At 39.5% G+C, this 21,017-nt stretch overlaps 1 protein-coding gene across 2 annotated transcripts in view; it reads left to right on the forward strand.

Moving 5' to 3' along the window:
* The window catches only part of LOC148359118 (serine/threonine-protein phosphatase 2A 55 kDa regulatory subunit B beta isoform), a 103,214-nt gene that overhangs the window by 66,868 nt on the left and 15,329 nt on the right, over positions 1-21,017 (forward strand). For both annotated transcript variants that reach the window (XM_088344220.1, XM_088344221.1), the window contains exons 3-7: positions 1,875-2,040; positions 2,636-2,748; positions 15,130-15,307; positions 15,382-15,546; positions 20,572-20,741. In XM_088344220.1, the coding sequence (XP_088200346.1) occupies positions 1,875-2,040; positions 2,636-2,748; positions 15,130-15,307; positions 15,382-15,546; positions 20,572-20,741 (792 nt within the window). The remainder of the gene's footprint in view (positions 1-1,874; positions 2,041-2,635; positions 2,749-15,129; positions 15,308-15,381; positions 15,547-20,571; positions 20,742-21,017) is intronic.

A 21,017-nucleotide genomic window follows, 5' to 3' on the forward strand; every position in this document is an offset into this window, starting at 1 on the left:
GAGACCATTATTAGTTGGTTGGTTGGAACCCTTAACTACCAGGATCGAAGGGGCACCAGTTCCTGTGGTGTGTCTTGGGTAAGTTCAACCTTGTGGAGCCCATCCCTCTCCAGGCCAACATATGTCTCCACCTGGTCTCAAACCCCGCACATGGATGCTGCGGCTCGTTGCTCTCCAGCTAATCTTCTATTTCTTACCGTTCTCTTGTCTTTTTTGCTTTCTTTTCTGGACACATGCGTGGCCAATTTTCTCGTGTTAGGCAGATATGCTAACCACTACACTATTGAAACTTCAGTATTTCTGGTAATTATTCTAGTGACAATTAAACACTACATTTACCCGTTCCTGAAGTTAAAGTGACAGAAAACCGATTTTGGATACATTTGATATTGCATTTCTAAAAACAATCTAGATTTAATCTGTTGCAAAAGTCATATTTTGATGTGCTAGTCCCAATGGTATATTGTATCAGTACATATCATTCCTCAGGATTTGGGTATCATTCTGAAAAAAGTGGTGTGGAACACCCCACCAAAAAATTGGTACTCTGTAAAATAACTGTGTTAATTAACATTTGTGGATAAGGACCATATGTCCACAAAGAGTTAATTTAACATCTTTACTAAGTCCACTTAAAATAACCCAACTTATACGACTGCTTAGAGGATTTTTAACATTACCTCATGAGGGAACATATGGTGTTTATCTTCAATCCTTAAATTATTGCCTGTTATTTTACTGTGTAGCACTAGTTTAAATGTCATCAAACTCCCCTGAAATTCCAGAATTTTTTAAAGTACTACCTTACCATCCTTAATTAACGAATTCCCTTATAATTAACAGAATATTTTCTGTCCTATAATGATCTTCTTGATTTCAAATCAACAACTAGAGAGCAGCCGATAATAGTATTGGCCACTGCCCTATGTACTGATATCTTGAAATAAGGCTGGTAAATATGCCAGAAAATATTGCATAAGATGCCAGTTTGTTGTTTGGACTATTATACCTTACTGTTGTTGTTTTTTTATACTACTATGAACTTTTATATCATTGTCACAATCAGCCAGTAATGTTGCTATTCTTTGATATTCCACACCCTTTTGGGCAGATTTGCTTTTGTTACCTAGGAGATTTAATAAAAAGAAAGGACTCTGGGGAGGACCTTAAGAAAATATTTGGAATTTGGCACCTGAGAGTTTCTTGAACAGTCTGCTTCTCTTCTCCTTGCAAGTTTAAAATTTATTGATGTCTTCGCTCCTTTATTTAAGTGTCTACTAACCCAGTGGTTGTCAAATGATCTGACTTCACGACCCAACATTTCACCCTAATGACAAGCTGCGACCCAAATCGAAAAACAATTCCACTTCTCCAATTTGTCAAATGAAAGTATTGTGCACTCTAAAGCGGAAATAGAAGAATATACAGTATTCAACTTTTTTAAAAAAAAACGAATGACCAGCAAAACCAAACCGACTTCTACTCGACTCAATCGCTGTTGTCACTGTTTTTTATTTTTCCTTCCCTTTGTCACCAACTGATTCACCTATTATTATGGCCAGAAAATTGGATATGATTGACCCTCTGTGTTTTCTTCTCCTTTGGCTCACTTTGCCAAGGCAAAGGCCCGCGACCCACTAAAAAGGGTTTGTGGACCACTTTTGGGTTTTGAGACACTGATTTAGAAATACTGTACTAAACTAAAATCTTATCACTGGTAAAGGCACCGATACTGATACGCTCATTCCTACCTAATATCAAGTACAATGTACAGTATATCTGCATGTTCCTTATGTTGCTGCTGCAAATGTGATTGACGTTTGACACAAACCAAAAATAAAATCCTTATGTTATTATTCTGTGTAACTTTGCAGAGTAAAAGTGAGCCCCAGCGTCGAGGGGAATACAATGTTTACAGCACATTTCAGAGCCACGAGCCGGAGTTTGACTACCTAAAAAGTTTGGAGATTGAGGAGAAGATCAACAAGATCAAATGGCTGCCGCAGCAGAACGCCGCTTACTTCCTTCTCTCAACCAATGGTAATAATTGATTCTGACATTTCAGCAGGGGGTGGTGGTTAAAGTTTGATGACAGTAACGTCACTGAGATTGTTTCATGGCCTGTGTTTGCGTTCCACTTGGCTGAGCATATGCCACCCACAGAAGGATTTTAAATCAAGAGTTTCTTTTCCGTGGACGCAAACACACATCATATCATGTAATCTCCAGACCCGCTCCCACACCGGTGGATGAAACGTAAAGCGTCTCGCAGAGTGTGGTCAGTCACGCGTGACTCCGATGTGCAGCAGATGGTGGCAGGTCCTGCAGCGATGCACGGACACGGATATTGAAAGAAAAAATACATCAACAACCCGAGTGCTGCCAGCTTGCTCAGTGAAGTGAAGAAATGAGATGTAACTCATGTTATGAATGCAAAATTGAACCGCACCCAGATGGCTTTTTCCAGTTAGGGAACGTCATCGACTTGTAGATTGGTATCAGTGACTTCACAGCATGCCCTGCCATTCATCACGCTGAACATGGCAGATTGGATGCTGGTCTACCTTCTCTCTCAAGTTTAACTCCATATGAGACCTTGAAAGATTGTCTTGTCTTTGTTCTCTTCATTTCTCAGACAAAACGGTGAAACTGTGGAAGATCAGTGAGCGAGACAAACGGCCAGAGGGCTACAACCTCAAGGATGACGATGGACGCATCAGAGACCCGGCCACTATAACGTCTTTGCGGGTAAGCATTTGCACGAGAGACAAATCTGTGAGTGTTTTTTTTAAATTCCTTTGTACAGTGATAACTCTGCATATGAGCTGCTAGGAATAAGAGAAATTTGAGATATAAAATATCTTTCGAACAAAAATATTGCCTGACATATGTGTTTTTTATCATTAGTAAAAAAAGGGATGACACGTTGAAGTCAAAGGCTTATATAAACCTGTCTCCAAAACAACTTTGTCGCTTATTCTATCATTCCTTTTAAAAAATATCTTATCTTACATCATTATAATAATCTTTTGTTAGTCCATTTAAAAATGATCATATATTTTTAATCACGATGTATTTTTTGCAGTTTCTGAGTCCCCCTCCCCTCTTTATAGTGTTTAACAACATACTTTGTCTAAAACCTGAGACAAATAGGCATTTTCCAGTGAAAATTTCAAAATGGGATTAAACTTAAACCAAAAGAATAAGTTATGAAGGCCTGACAAAACCAACTGAGAGCCAGTGACAACCCCCCCCCCCCCACCCCCCCCATCTATCATGTGCTTTTTTTGCAGTTCAGATGACGTCCGCTCTGTTGTTTTGACCATAGTGTTGCTGGCAGCAGCAACTCTCAAGACTGTGTGGACCAACATTTTGCTGTAATTCCCTAAGGTGTCCAAACTTTTCACAAAGTGGGCCAGATTTGGTATGCTGAAAATGTGTGAGGGTCGACTATTCAGCCTGACGTTTTTTGAGGACTAGCAAGATGGCAGCGCACATGGATGCTGCGGCTCGTTGCTCTCCAGCTAATCTTCTATTTCTTACCGTTCTCTTGTCTTTTTTGCTTTCTTTTCTGGACACATGCGTGGCCAATAACACTTATAGTCGGGAGGAACTTATTAAATTGGGTGTGAGTCTGAATTTCGACTTTACGGGCACTTTTTATTCCACCTATGATATCCCGAACGAGATACAAAGAGACCCAGGATCTCCGTGGTCGGCCACCCCACCTACGAAGCGACATAGATGACAGAAAGCAGAAGCGGGGTTGTCGTGCGGGGAAGTGTGTGAAGTGTGCGAAGCCGAAGGAGCCACATCGGCGAAATGACAGAGGACACAAAGATGTGCCTAATTCCACCATTATTTCTTCATCGATCTTGCCGGTCAACCGACGCCTGAAACTCAACACGCCCGAACGGCGACATCTTGGGACAATCTCTACAAAGACTTCAGCTAAGTTAAACGATTCAGCAAAGCTAAAATTTGGTCTTTTAATTGTAGATCGCTTGCTCATAAAGCTTTACTTGTTGACATTATTATTCGCAATTACAAAATTAACTTGCTTCTCCTCAAGACTTCGGTAGCAGCCATGTAGCACGCTTTTTAAAGAAGGGTGGCGGTGTCGCGCTAATTTCTGAAAAAACACTCAAATTTACGCCTCGTACCTTTAATAATTATAAGGCGTTCGATGCTATTATTATGCGGTCCTCTCTATTGTCAATTTATGTAGTAACTATTTATCGCGCATCAGGGCCATACTCAGCTTTCTTAGATGAATTCTCTGAACTTTTGTCTGACCTAGTAACCTATCGGTCTCTAATTGATACATTTGGTTTCAATCAACTGGTTGATTTTCCAACTCATAAAGATGGAAATACGCTAGACTTGGTTGTGACTCGAAGAGTTTCAACCTGAAACATGACGGTGTTACCGTGTACTACGGTTATTTCTGATCATTATTTAGTTACATTCGAGGTGCTAGCTAAATGTAGTACTAAAAAAGCTGAAGGACTTAGTGGACGCAATATAAGCACTGGCACAGTTTCTGAGCTCTCTGATCTTCTTTCAGGAGCAGTTGCGTCCTTTCCTTCATACAAAAGCTCTATCGACTCACTCATGAATGAGGTTAATGCTACCCTGGCTAGTGTCCTAGATTCAGTAGCGCCCATACGGCTTAAATCACGACCTAAAAGACACACGCCTTGGTTTACTGATGAAACTAGGTCCCTCAAACAAGAATAAAGGAAATCTGAAAGAAAATGGCGCACTACCAAGCGTGAGGTTTTCCATCAAACCTAGTGTGACAGCTTGTTAAAGTATAAAGCGGCCCTTGCCTCTGCAAAATCAGCCTACCTTTCTAAGGTGATTGCGTCACAAAAGAACAACCCCAAAATCCTTTTCGACACTCTAGCATCGCTTACAAGGCAACAGATTATCCCAGATAGTTCTACCCATTCAGCCCATGACTTTATGGTCTTCTTTAATAAGAAGACTCAATGCATACAGGAAGAAATTTCTAGAGACAGTGTTAATACATCACATATTAAAGGGCTGAAATCTATAGATGCACGACATGGTGGCTGTCCAGGGAATTTGTCCTGATTTAGTGAACTGTCACTGGATAATCTTAAACAGGTGGTGAATACGGCCAAACCGACGACTTGCCTGTTCAGTTATAAATATTATAAACATATCACTCTCCTCGGGTGTAATTCCAGTGGCTTTTAAGTCCGCAGTTATTAAACCTACACTGAAACGACCCAACCTTGATCCAGAAAGCTTATGTACAGTAAATTCTGGACTATAGAGTGCACCTGATTATAAGCCGCACCCACCACATTTCAAGAGGAAAACCGATTTTGTACTTACACAAGCCGCACCTCTATATAAGCCGCATGCGCCCACATTAAAAAAATGTAACACAAAATTAACCCAGACCCGACTTTAAGTCTCACGATTGTAACTGAATATCCTTCATTAAAGTACACATTCCAAAAATCACTGCCGGCTAAATCAACGCAAAATGATACCGGTACTTAAGGTTTGATGCAGACCAGCAGAGTCCGGCTCTTGAGTAATCCAAAGAAAAAAGTGTATATTTCTAAAGGTAAGGGTGGGAAAAATATATATCCACTATTGTCCGCCGTGTCCATAAACACCCACCTTTACCGGTCCCCACTTCCCATCAGCCCGCGTTTGTTACGCCCCTTCTTTTAAATTCGCCCGTCCAAAACATATCAGAATAAGTGTCCAAAACAAATACAAATAAATACATTACAAAATATACAGTTGCAAATACATATTATACAGGGTATTCATATTTACAAAAAAAGACGGTACACCGAGAGAGTTTTCAAAGCTTTAATAATAATAATATAACTTTCATCCCAAACGGTGCCTGTGACAGGTAGCAACACGCTAGCAACACGCTCGCAACACAGTAAACGGGTCTGTTAAAAAAACATACCGTACTTGTAAAAATCTCGGTAAACCGTCTTCATCTTCCTCCTTACAACTGAAGCCATCAAGTCGTCTTCCTCAGTGTCGGAAAGAAACAGTGTCATATAGACGTCGTCCCACGCTCCCGTAGCCTCACTCGCGCTGTCACTGTCGCTGGTGTGCCCTCCTCTCCTTTACGGCTTTTCGAAACCCGTTGGTGATGGTGGATTTTTTGATGCTGCCCCACACTGTCTGGATCCACTGGCAGACTTGTGAAAAAGTTGCCTTTCGCATGCGGCCAGTTTAAGTGAAGATTTCTCGCCGCTTCGTCAAGCCAAGAAGTTGCAGTCTTCCTCGGCGCATATATTCCACCGGTCTAAATCGTACCTTTTATACTCGAGCGCTGCTGGCGGCCGTTAGAAAAAATTACATAAATTGGCCGCATCACTAAATAAGCCGCAGGGTTGAAAGTTTGGGGAAAAAGTAGCGGCTTTTAGTCCGTAATTTACGGTTATTATAGACCTGTGTCAAACCTACCGTTTCTGGCTAAAGTACTTGAAAAAGAAGTGGCACAGCAACTGAATGATTTCATATCCAAGAACAGTCTTTTTGAATCAATGCAATCAGGATTCAGGGCTAACCACTCTACTGAGACAGCTCTGATTAAGGTAACCAATGATCTCCCACTGGCAATGGACTCTGGCGCTTCATCACTTTTGTTGCTGCTGGACCTTAGTGCTGCTTTTGACACAGTGGACCATAATATATTACTAGAACGGTTGGAAAAATGGATTGCTCTCTCTGGAACCGTCCTCTCATGGTTCAGATCCTACCTCTCAGATAGGACGCACTGTGTTAAATACGGCGAAATGACATCTGAGCCCTTTAGTGTTACCTGTGGTGTTCCGCAGGGTTCAGTACTTGGCCCCTTTCTTTTCAGCATTTACATGCTTCCATTAGGTGACATTGTTCGCAAATATAATATCAGTTTCCACTGCTACGCAGATGACACTCAACTATACCTTCCGTTGGAGGAATCTGCCACACTAAATTGTGGAAATTTGGAGGCCTGCCTCACTGAGATAAAAGAGTGGATGTCACTCAATTTCTTGCGTCTTAACTCTGAAAAGACCGAAATGTTTATTATTGGTCCATCTAAATGCCGTGACTTATTCTCAAAAACTGCTGTGAACATTGACAAATGTCACATCACACAGAGTGACTCAGTTAAAAATTTAGGTGTCACCCTTTGGGAAGTCTTGACTTGAAAAGCGCTATATAAATGCAGATCATTTCATTTCATTTCATTTTATATTTGACCTCGATCTGTCCTTTCAAACACATGTGAAGAAAATTACTAGAACCGCTTTCTTCCATCTTCGCAACATTGCTAAAATTCGTCCTATGCTGTCTCAGCCGGATGCGGAGATTATAATTCACGCGTTTGTTACCTCCCGTCTCGATTACTGTAACGCACTACTCTCCGGTCTCCCGAAGTCCAGAATCAAGAGTCTTCAGCTGGTACAAAATGCTGCAGCGAGGCTTTTAACTAGGACAAAAAAGTACGATCACATCACGCCGATTTTGGCTAACCTGCATTGGCTCCCTTTTAGCCTAAGATGTGATTTCAAGGTTCTCTTAGTATTATACAAAATCATACATGGACTTGCTCTCTCATGTCTTTCATATCTGATTTCCCCCTATGTTCCGGTCCGAAGCCTTCGTTCTGAAAGCGTCGGTCAACTGGTGATCCCAAGAGCCAATAAGTGTTCTGCAGGTTCGAGAGCGTTCTCCATCTGGGCACCGGTGCTGTGGAATGCTCTTCCCCCTGAGATCCGATCTGCAACCTCAGTGGAAATGTTTAAATCTAAGCTTAAAACACACTTCTACTCCATAGCATATGAATAACCTATACTATATATATAGGAGGAGTACAGGAAATTGATTCAGGACTTCAGGACGCAAACCACCTGCACCTGAACACCACCAAGACCAGGGAGATGGTGGTGGACTTCAGGAGAACTAGAACTCACCCAGTTCCTGTAACCATCAAAGGAGAATGTGTAGAATTTGTCCAGACCTACAAATATCTGGGTGTGCAGCTGGACAACAAAACTGGACTGGACTGCCAACATAGAAGCTCTTTTGTAGGAAAGATCAAAGCCGACTTTACTTCCTCAGAAGGCTGACCTCCTTCAACATCTGCAAATAGCTCCTGAAAATATTCTATGAGACAGTTGTGGCAAGCGCCCTCTTCTATGCGGCAGCGTGTTGGGGAGGCAGCGTCATGAAGAAGGATGCCTCTCGTCTCAATAAACTGGCGAGGAAAGCGAGCTCTGTTGTGGGCACAGAGCTGGACGGCCTGACAACAGTAGCTGAGAGACGGGCACTGGAAAAGCTGCGGTCAATCATGGACAATTCATCACATCCACTACACAGCATTATATCCAGACAGAAGAGCAGCTTCAGCGACAGACTGCTGTCACTGTCTTGTACCACGGACAGACTGAAGAGATCTTTTCTCCATCATGCCATGAGGCTCTTTAACTCCACCAGGCAGACTAAAGGCCCACATTAAACCACACCCCCTACATTGCATATTACCTAATTTTACTGCAATATGTATTCTGTGTAGCACTATCTAGAATCTAAATTCTAGATACTCTATAGAACACGCTACAGTGGGTATTAACATGTCACATTGGGTATTTGTATATTGTATTCTTTTTGCTTTATTATTGTATTGTTCTCAGCGCAGGGATGCTGCTGGAAATGTGAATTTCCCTGCGGGGATGAATAAAGTATCTATCTATCCATCTATCTATCTATCTATCTATCTATCTATCTATCTATCTAACATATAGTTAACTTAAATCTAAACGGCTGCTAATCTGACTTTTTGCACTACTGGCAGTTTTTTTGTTTTTTTTTTTTTTTTTTTTTTTTATAGCTTGCCACTCCTTGCACATTGCTCTCTGCACTATTGTAATTACAGCGTTATTGTTACAGGGTTAATGTTACTGTGTACCTGACTTGTTAACCTGACTGCCCATTTTGCACATCTGGTTAGCTACTCTTCTTGCACTATCGGCACTATGGTAAAATACTATACGTAGCCAAAATACAATACAACATTATTTATATCTGTACATTCAAGGAAACTGTGGGGGTCAGATGCATCGACATTTCGTTCTGTATACACGTGTACTAGAATGACAATAAAATAGATCTGAATCTGAATCTGAATCTGAATCTATCTATCTATCTATCTATCTATCTATCTATCTATCTATCTATCTATCTATCTATCTATCTATCTATCTATCTATCTATCTATCTATCTATCTATCTATCTATCTATCTATCTATCTATCTATCTATCTATCTATCTATCTATCTATCTATCTATCTATCTATATTTCTATCTACAGTACTTTTTGTGGACAATATCTCTGTATTATTTGTAATTGCAACATCCTTTGCTGTCTGGTAATCTTAATGGTATGGTGTAATAATAGTCTGAAATAATAGTCTGTGCAATAACCTGTGCAGCCCTTTGAGACTCTTTGTGATTAAGGGCTATACAAATAAAAATGACTTGACTTGACTTGAAGAGTCTCTAATGAATTCACCATCTGTGAAAGGTTTGCAGTGCTTGCCGATTAGCGTCGCGACCTTGTAGCTTACCTTTGTAGCTTACCTTTGTAGCTTACCTTTGTAGCTTACCTTTGTAGCTTTTTCGTTTGACTCGCTGGGTCTCATGAAAAAGTGCTGCCGCGCTGTTTAAACTTTTTACAGCGTTCGTTTCCAGTTAGCTTTTGTAGTCAGCATGTTTCATCTGGCAGTGCATATTGATATTATATTCTTTGAAAAGAGCCAGTCTTTCAGCAAATTAGCCATAATCAGTTGTTTTGGAATTCAGTTAAAAAATACTTACATACTAAAATTTCCACTTGTCCTGGAGGCGGCGGCCCTCACAGTCAACTTTCCTTTTTTCTTTATTTCAGTCGTCATGTCTGAATATAGCTAAAATTGAAAGTCAGTTTTTTATCATCTTATTCATCTTATTACTGTATTTTTTTGTTCAATCAGTTTTGGGAGGATGGGAATGGATTAAATGTGTTTTAGTTATTAAGTATGGGAACAATTACCTTGAGATACGAGCAATTCTAGATATGAGCACGATCAGTGAACTAATTCATTTCGTATGTAAAGGTATCTCTCTACATTGCTGATAAAATAGAAGTTCACATGTCAAAGAAGCAAATGCATCCAACTTAAATTTACAAATGCAGTTCTGTAATCCTTCGCTATTTCATGAGTAGTACTTTGCAGGCTAAGGGCATTGCGAGTTGAGGAATATTTATTTTTCCAAGTTGCCTTTGTGCCATAGAAAGATGTGGCAGGCATGAGTCAAAGACAGAAAACAGGATGCAAATCCCAGAATTAACAAAATCTACATCTTTTATTGGCTGCCTGGCATATGCCATTATAAATCTCAAATCATACTGAGCATGAACTCTGACACACGTTTGACAGAGCTGGTTGGTTTGTTATTTCTTTGCTGTTCTTGTTCTTCTAAATAGTGATTGTGACGCCCTTGAAAGCCGCCCGTAATATAAAATAAGACGACGCTAACATTTGTATAATGTTTGTAATATATTTTTTATAGGGAGTGATGCATGTTGCAGCTCCGCGAAATGCAAAACTAATGAAAATGGAAAGTGTTTTGTTTGTGTAGATTTTGGAAGAACAGAAAGAAAGAAGAAGATAAGTCTTACTTGATTCAGGCAAAAACTCTCATTAATATTTGCAATATACCATTTTGATCGTCCAACCTTTTTATAAAAATAGAGTCCTAAAAACATATGGCTTGTCACTCACAAACGTATAATAGAACTGTAATTAGTTTCATTGAGTTCTTCTCTCTCGTTGATTTCAAACATAACGTGCTGCTGCATTTGCAGTCCTTGTTCTTTATGTTCACAGTTCAACTGCATGGGTCGACGGAGCACCAATGAGGACACAACTCTGGACAGCTTTTTCTAATGCTGACGGTTCCTGGGCTTTTGTTGGGTCGTGGCAAAGTTGGGACCAGTCCATTTCTTGTTGTTGTCGGCCCAGTTCTTTTTTGGTCTTCCTCTCCTCCTGTGCCCCTGGACTGTGCGCTGGAGAATAATCTTGGCCAGGGATATCCCTCTACGTACAGTTTAGAACAGTACTTGGTAGGGACCAATGTGCCCTCTGATGGGGTGCACTGTTTCTTTGTCACACCAGGCTGATGCCTAGATGTTTCCTGTAGCATCACATCACAACTCAATAGCCTGGATTTCCCTTTACAGCTTTTTTTTGGTGAGAGTCCATGCATCGCATGCATAGAGTAAGATGGAAGTATCCAGCGCTTGCACGAGTTTGATTTTTTTTTTTCCAGATGGGTTTAAGTCTGGCAAGTGGTTTGAGCTAGCCTGGCCATGATTTCTGGTTTTGACCCCTCTTTTGATATAACACCTCCAAGATATCTATATTTGGTGACAGGTTCAAGCTCTTGGTGGTTGATGGTGATGTTTGTGGTGATACCCTGGAGGTTATTGGTCATTACTTTTGTTTTTACTATGGTGTTTTTCATCCTATACTGGGTTGATGCTTTGTTCAGGCAATTGACCAGATCTCTGAGTTCCTGTTCTTTTCCTACTAGACCGGCAATATAATCTGCAAATCGTTTGTTGTCTTGTATTAGCTAATAAACTTCATATTTATTGTCAGCCTACCATGGCAGGCTCATCTCTTTTTCACACTCTTGTTAAGTGTGATAGAGAACTCTCACACAGAGCTGTGTGAGTCTGCATGTATGTCACTGTAGATTAGGTTAAGCGTATCTACCTCTTTGTCTGGCTAGCCAAGGGATCTTCGAGAACAAGCTGGTGTTGTGGAAATCCTGTTTGCTTGCGCCAAGGAAATAGTCTTTCTGGAATATCATTTTATATTTCAGGCAGAACCAAAGCTAACGATTGTACTGTAACCTCGGTTGATTATGAGGTGGTTGCGAATGCCGCAAATATTGCATTAGAGGAAGATTATGGAGAAAGGGGAAGGAGCCTGCTGAGTCGTGTAAGTGTGAATGTTAGGGGGATGCTGAGGGTCAATGTGCTCTAAACCTCAACGGACAGCCAATGAGAGTCACGAGATTGATGTTCGCCCGTGGTGACAAAGCAACCCGCTGAGCTGGCTCGCGTATGTCTTAGTGCCAGCGTCGACAAGAGAACAAAAAAATGCAAGAAGCTGCCGTTTTGTTCTCCGTAGTCTTCTTCTTTGTCTGGGTTTTATCTGGCCAACGGGGGGGTTGTGTTAGAGGGGGTGTTGGCTATCTTTGAAGCAGCAACTGTTAATGTGCAAGTGTTGTGGGTCTGTGTACATGTTTATGTGTGTGTTTGCATGAGTCTTAGTGCTAATTTTTAACATTAATAATCATTCCTCAGTAGGACTTGTTGACCACCCTGAGACAGCGTTTTTAAAAAATGTTCAAGGCCACATTAAAAACATAGAGAGCAGGGGTCTCCAACATGATGCCTGTGGTCATCAGAGTGCCCCCTAAGGACAGCTGAGGTGCCCGCGGACCTGTTCTACAAATAGTTTTTTAGTGCTGTCATTTTGATTTTCTATTTTTTATTTTTATTTTTGGTTGACTAAGGTTGTTTAATCCTACTTCTAATTATTAACTTGGTAATAACATAGTAACAACAGACTGATTCAATAACAGTTGGTATTTTAAAAATGCAAATGCCGGGTGCCCTTTTGTGCTGATTAGTAACAAAAAGTAGCTTGCAGCTTGTAAAAGGTTGGAGACCCCTGATTTGGGGGCACACAGTACATAGAAAATGATTTTAAAAATGAACTACCTCCTTCAGTTTTACTTTTGACCTTCACATTTTCAAGACAGGTCATAATCTCATCTCATCTCATCTCATTAGCTGCACCGCTTATCCTCAGTAGGGTCGCGGGGAGGTCATAATCTTTTTGTCAATATAAAATAAATAACAATAACGAAGCAATGCCTTATGAAATTGTTTATATAATATTTTAACTTTATTTTTGTAAAAAAATAAGAAAAATATACAAAAAAAAAAACTAAAACATTTCTTCAAAGTATATTTTGAGTGTGAACTCAAGTTTAACCTCAAATAAATGTATTACCATATTGTTGTCCCTGTTATGGATGAATGTAACGGTTATACGTTGGTCATTGGAAGAAAGTAATGATACTGAACAATGGCATGTTTTTGTAGAAATAAAATTAGCTTGTTATCGTTCCTTTAGGAATAAAGGAACTGTCAGCGACCGGACATTGACACTATTGATACGAAAATAGAAGCGTAGCATTTTTCATTGATAAATTTCACGACTGTTCAATTCAGATGTATAAATTAATGACTTGATTTATGAGTGAAAAATATTGTATGTTGTAAATATTAAACAAAGTCTCAAAATCTCCCATTTTGCTCCTGTTGCTTACAAAACAGAGCTGGGTAGAGCAGCAAAAAATAATTTATCAAGTAAAAGTACTGTTACTTCAGACTAATATTACTTAAGTAGAGGGACTGTTACCTCTAAATAATTACTTGAGCGAAAGGAAAAAATAGTACTTGGTGAAAAAAATTACACAAGTGCTGAGTAACTGTAGCAACATATTTTTTTCAACTATTCAATCAGATTAGCAAATCATCAAAATCCAATCAACAAGAAACTACATTTAATTCAAAAATTGGGTACAATAATCAAGGTAAAGTCAAGTACTTTAATAAACAATAAAATTATACTATATAAAACAAAGAAATGAATAAAGCACAAGGAGCATATTCAAAGCCTCAGTACCTTTCTTTTTAAACAGGCTCGGCAGGCAGAACAACATTCTAACCCAGAGGTGGGGGCCCTAAAATGTTGAAAGAGCCATATGGCACCCAAAAAACAGAAAAAAGGTCATAATCTGCAAAGAATTAAAGGCCTTATATATGCCTTATAATGAATGCAACACATACTGTATGTTTCTAAATCAGCCTATTGTCAAAATGACAAGGTTGGATGCTGCACATTGTGTGGAGAATCACATGACTACTCTGTTGTGTGATACTCCCTCAAGTTTATTTATGAATTATGTAACGTTTAATTGTTTTGATAAAATTAGAGAACTGCAATTATAAAATCCATTTGATTTATGTCATTGTTATTTTAAGGATTGGAAAAAAATAATAACAAAGGTGCATAATGTACCCCTTATCTGCCCAAAACCAAAAAAAGAGTGCAGTAAAATGCAGCACACATTTATAAAAATAAAATGGCAATTTTTGAAAAAGTAAAGTAAATAAAATCACGTTAACAGTTTAAGTTTAATTTCTGTAGTTATTTTTCTCTTCTCAACTTTGGGCTCCATCGTCGATAACACACTTGCTGGTTTGCTTTGAAAAATGCCACCTGCTTGGTTTGTGACGGGGCCCCTATTAAAGGTGCGAGGCTTCGGCCACACCTTTTAAAGCGGCAGTAACGGATTCAGGGAGGCCTAATGTAGCAGAGTAAGAGTACCGTTTCTTCTTCACAAATCTACTCAAGTAAAGGAATAAGGATAGTGATTTGAAACACCCATAAAAGTACAAAATGTCCCAAAACATACTCAAGTAAATGTAACGGACTAAATGTAACTAATTACTACCCACCTATAGAACTATATAAAATGAAACTATGACTCATTTCTCCTCGAGAAGGGAGTCATATAAAAATTGCCTCCGTGTTTTGTATTTGGTGCGCATGCATTGTGCAAAATCCGTTTTCCACTGTACCGCCAAGAACAACAAATAAAGCCGCACCATATTTAAAGCTGCTGTGTTCAAAACAGCAAAAAAGTAGCGTTTTGTAGTCTGAAATTTACGGTACTCTTTTTCTACTTTTGCAACTAAACACAAATAAGAGAGGATTATTTTTGCACATCTGTGTTTGTTAGCAGCAGAGGCACTCACAATTTGATAGAAACAGCTCCCCAGACAGCCTGAAACTCATTGCCATGTTGCGTAAATGTCATCTTAATGCCTGCAACCATATGCGTGCAAATGTTGCCGTCTGCAATTTCAAAGAAGTGCAGATAAACAGACCTTCAGCTTCAAACAACCCGAATTACCATATTTGCGGGATTGCTGGTTTTTGCAGGTGCCGGTGCTGCAGCCGATGGATCTGATGGTAGAGGCCACAGCCAGGCGTGTTTTCAGCAACGCGCACACCTACCACATAAATTCCATTTCTGTCAACTCTGACCTCCAGACTTTCATCTCCACCGACGACCTCCGAGTCAACCTCTGGAATCTGGAGATCACTGACCGGAGCTTCAGTATCCTCTTTTACCATTAAAAGGCTTTTTAGCGCTTGAGTCCCTGCAGTTTTTCCTTAGATGGTGCCTTTCAGACATTGTGGACATCAAACCAGCTAATATGGAGGAGTTGACAGAAGTGATCACCTCAGCTGAATTTCATCCTCAACAGTGTCATACATTTGCATACAGCAGCAGCAAGGGCTCCATAAGGCTTTGTGACATGAGGCAAGCGGCACTCTGCGACAAGCACTGCAAATGTAAGTAGAAGCACACAGCATTGTGGGTAAAACATTTGAAGTTGTTACAGTGGAATGCCACATCACGTCAATCGTTGTGTATCCTAATCTCTGATAAAGTACAAACGTTAATCAGGTTTTACAAAAAGCACTTCAAGGCTTTACAAGTAAACAAGCATTGGTAAAACTTCCTACTTTTGAAAATACATAAATATAATAAGTCAAAATATTTTGAATGACTTTAACGACAACTAATCCATCTTTGTTATTTATATTGAATGTCAACCCAAAAGATTTACTAACACAATTTCAATTCAATTAAAACTGTGGCTGTAGCAAATGAATTAGGGACCCAAATCATCTCAAATCAGTTTTCTTGGCAAACGCTGCATCGCTACAGCAACGGCATTTTGTAAAAATACATACATGTTTTTGACACACACAGTTTCAATGTCAAAATGTCATTCATATTTGGGATGCATGATGCCTGAGTGGGTTTTGTCTCGGCACTCTGGTTTACTCTGAAATACCCAAAACATGCATGTCAGTTTTTTTGGTGACTCCAATGTCCTTAGGTATGGATGTATGTGTGAGTGTTGTATGTCTATGTGTGCCATGTGATAGGTTGGAAAATTATTCAAGTTTTTTGGCTTCATCAATTTTCAGTTTTTGAACGTAAAATATCTGCCTTGCAAAATGCTGTCAGTGTTGGTAGAACCAGCTTGTTGGCGTTGTGGCGGTGTGCCTGTTCCAGTACTAGAAAATCAGGTGTCCAATCCCTGGCCAGTTCATCCTTAAGATTTATAAAAATGGTACATTAGACATTGCCTCCCTGCTTTTCGGTATTCAGAGTTAGAGTAGTTGCAATTGGTCACATAATGACTCTTAAAAAAGTAAAAATGTTTGTCTTAGTGGGTAGTTGCTAGCGCCGGAAACTTTTGTTGTGTAATTCAATTACAGACTAAATCACTACCAATTTCCCAGTGTCCTAAAGTAGCCTCTACATATGTTTTGGGAAAGCTGTTGTCTTGTGGAGATGTTAAGAAACGATGGGTCAAGCCCTCCAACTAGAGCTGGATCCTCAAAACATCCAGCAACGATTTCAAAATAAAAGCAAGCCTCGTTCTCGGACTATTGCCCGAGTACTTGTGCAGTGTGACCGAAAAATTGTCTTTTCAGTACAACTTGTGATGTTGGCTGCCTTGATGGGTATTTTGATGCGATTGTTTTTGGAGTTCAGATTTCCCAAGGTATTTTGTAATGATGTTTCCCACCCTGAAATGAGACACTCTGTTGACAAAAACCACGCCTCTCCCTGTCAAGGCAATTAGTCACATAATCTGCTGAATTCGCAGGGCATTCAAAGACCACATACGAAGTTAGAACTTACAAATATTTAAAGAAAAAGCTTTGGCGTTTGATTTTTTTTTTTTAATTCAGGTATGTTCCAGATATTTTTTTATCTATGTACTTCTTTACAATCACTTTTTTAAAATGAGCTACATTTTGCTTATTATTTCAATATTACATGCATGGCTAAGAAAACAAATACACAGTGAAGGGTCTCAATGTTGAACACTGGTTGACTCTAAATTAGCTGAAATTCTTACAGTTGGGCAATTGGAGTAAAACATGTTTTTCAAAATAAAGGTTTGGCATTATAAAATGGCCCAAAACTCAAAAAAATGTATTTAGCTAGTTATGTCTTATTGTTTGGTTTATAGTTTGGTAGACACTAAAAATAAGAAGCGAAGACATCAATTGATTTTGGACCTCAGAGAAAAAATTCCAACCTGTTCTAAAAGCACCCAACCCCCTTCCTCCCAGGCCCTTACTTTATATTAAATCTTCTAGGTTACAAAAGTATATCCGCCCAAAAGGGTGTGGTGATCAAAGAACAGCAACATGATTAGCCGATAGATGCAATGATGCAAACAGTGCATAATAGTTGAAATAACAAACAGCAAGCAATAATGATCAAAATAATACCTGGAACCATTTGCAATCTCCTTTGCATGTGTCCAATATTGAAAACAGAAATAATTTATCGCTCATTTAACTGTAAGGGTTCCTTGGTCTTTTTTAGGGTTTTACCAATGTGAGTAATCACAGAGGCAAAAAAAAAAAAAACATAAATAAAGGCTAGTAACACAACATATTTTGTTTTCATCTATGAATGAATAACTACACTATGATAAAAATATTCAATGGGGGAAAAAATAAAGGATTACCATTGAAAAAAACTGCAGCAATGTAGACAACAAACAACTAGCTCAGGAGAGCAGTTTCTGCAAACACAGGACAAATTCTGAGAATTAGAAATGTCTTCATAGAAGATAAGTGCGTGTGTGTGTGTGTGTGTGTGTGTTTGTGTGTGTGTGTGTGTGTGTTTGTTGGTGTTATAATACTGCAAATAACCAGCATTCATGGCACGCACTCACTCGGCAACATTTCATTGTATGAATGTGACATGTGGTTGTTTCTCTGTTCAATGTGCCATCGCTGATAATAACCCATCAATAAAAGCCTGTGTGTGTTTTAAACAATGACTGTCAGAGCCTCTGCGACTTTGCATCACATGCAAGCACTTAAGTGGATGAATAATGAATACATTGACATTTGAAGCAGAAGAATCGATAACTAGCGAGCAATCACATTAGGCCTTCGTAGATGCACCTTCTTGTCCAATAATGTCCGTCATTTCCTGTGATGGATTGACATCTTCAGGGAAGCGTGCGTTAACTAAAGGCCAAAGGACAAAACCAATTTCAGTGCTTGTGTGTGTTAGCCTTGAGACAACCATGTGTAGCTTTGGGCGTCTTACTGAAAAAAAAAACGTTTTTAGTTACATCTACTTCATTTAAAAAGTTATTCAGGTGCACTCCAGATTATTGACCCCAAAAACTACCGCTTTACTCTCAAAGTCACTTTCTAGTTACAAATTACTGTAGGAACTCGCTTAGAAGCCAGCCCTCTAAAACTCCTTTAAAATAGCCATGTGAATAAATACAGTAAATAGAAGAAAAAGTGTAAGACAACTGGTGGAAGCAGTGAAGCCTTTATATTTCTTGGCTTGTGCAAGCTTGAGAGCTTGCAAACACTTTGCCAAGAAACTCCATATCAATTTCGAATAGGAAAAGTATTGCAAAAATAATTTTGCTAATCAAAAGACCAAAATTCAGCCATTTTAACTGTCAATTCTGTGCTCATGTTTTCTCCATTGATTTGTTTTTGGTTTGTTATTCTTGTATAGCCACAACATCCTACCATTGCGCTGTCTACCATTCGCTGCTGGTGATGCACAGCTAAATATGCGCATATAGCTGACCTCCGGATTTTAGTATTTTATTCTATAGTTGTAAATTCTGCTTAGATGTGAGTATATTTGGTAGGGAGGATATCTCCATGAGGAGAAATTCAGCGTTCTTGTACTCTGTGCTTGAGACAGCTGTGACATAACTGTATTTAGTTGTACTTTGTAGGTAAATATAAACATGTCCATCCTTCAGGGACTGCTGCTGGTAGATTGAGAGTTTCATGTGACCTAGTGAGTCAAATGATCGTACACAGCTATTAGAGAACACTGCAATCCATGATTTGCATTTAGCGGAATAACGAAGTAACCATGCAGAAGAGACAGCAGGGTTACAAAATGTTATAGTAGTTGTTACAGAGAAATGTAATTGCGTTCCAGGGACTTTTGTAACGCAATAGTCCCAGCACTGGCCAAGGGTACTGGGAAACCACAATAAAAATGCATATGGAGGCTCATGAATACTGCATTACTGTGCAATAACGTCCCGAAGATCACAAACAAAATAAAAGTATATTAATCATAGTCTGCTGACGCCCACATCAATCGCAAATATGGAATTTATCAGCCTTAGAAACGAGGTGAATCGACAGGAGAGATGAGAACAGAATGTCAAAGATAACGAGTAAAGAAGGAAGCGACCAGCCCCCTCCCTGCAAACTCCCCTGGAAGCCTATTATGAGCCCCAAGAGGGGGCACAAAAGAATCCAAGGACGCACACACACATATAAACATGCATCACTGACACACAGAAATCCGGCGGGGCTCAGGCAGCCCAACACTTACACATTGATTTGTTTTTTCGTATTTTCATCCACTTTTCAAAACCGCCCCCACCCCTGTTCTTCCATCTCTCACCCCGCATCCCTCATTAGACTCCCCACTGGTTCCTTGCAGTAAGGAGGATGGAAGGTTGACCATAAAAAAGACGAGGGAGAGGAGGAGTAGGGAACAACAATAACTTGACAGCTCAGGGTGGAATGTCTGCGAGCAGATGAGCAGCTGCCAAGATCAATATGAATCAGAAGCAATATTTACCCATCATGTTGACCCACAGTGGCCTCCAATAATCATGGGAGGGAACGCAGCTGCCTCCAAATATCCACACATTGTTGCGCTCCTGACGCCTACACAGTCTAATCCCAGCTACCTCAAATTTGCCAAAATACCGGATTTTTGGGACTATGAGATGCACCTAAATAACTCAAAACGGCAAGAAGTTTGAAAATGCCCCTCATAACCTGGAGCATAGTTTCAATACATTATAATGTATACTGTAACTGTTCTGCCTTTGAGAAACATATAAAGTAGTCTTGTTGTTGGCATCCCAATTGTTTGTTGCTGAAAAGAAACGAAAGAGAAGTGCAGAACAGACGGCAGCTCATACGCCTACATTTGAACGCTCATTGCAAATCCTCTTTTGTTGCTTTGTGCCTAAGTATGAAACGTATTGTGATTACTTGAATGAAGATTTTTGGTTATGGTAACGTTTAATACCAAATTACTTACTCTTGTTGTTAGCATGTCTTGGTTTGGCTTAGAATGTATCTATATGGTTAGCAAGCTAACGGGACCTTTTTGTTCTTTGTTTTAGTTTTACAGGGACCTTGCAAGGGAAATGTTTGAGGCCATTGTCCAAACATGCAGAAAAAAGTCAATGTTTTGGTGGTGCGCTTCATAATCTGGTGCACTTTATGGAGTGAAAAATACTGATTTTTTTTCGTTTGGTCCAGACTATGAGGAGCCAGAGGATCCCGCCACACGCTCCTTCTTCTCTGAAATCATCTCCTCCATCTCCGATGTAAAGTTCAGCCACAATGGCCGTTATTTAATGACAAGGGACTACCTCACCGTCAAGGTGTGGGACCTGCAGATGGAGAATAAGCCGCTTGAGACATACCAGGTATGCCAAATGAGATCTTTTTTGGAGATTTTTTTTCCATTTTGGTTGAAAATCTTTAATAAAATAAGCAGATGAGTCTACTGTCTGCTATATAAGTCAAAATTTGATTATTATAAGGATTATTTTATTATATCTCAAAATAATAACAATTTGACTTAAAGGGATATTGTGTAATAATTGACCACTACATGTCGCTGTATTTTGAAATGCAACATAAAACATGTGCAACAAAGCACAGGGAAAAATACAAAATACGGAGACTCAAAGTGATCAAAC

This window comes from Urocampus carinirostris, chromosome 9, assembly GCF_059441175.1.
Source record: "Urocampus carinirostris isolate Australia breed hairy pipefish chromosome 9, RoL_Ucar_1.0, whole genome shotgun sequence".
NCBI lineage: Eukaryota > Metazoa > Chordata > Actinopteri > Syngnathiformes > Syngnathidae > Urocampus > Urocampus carinirostris.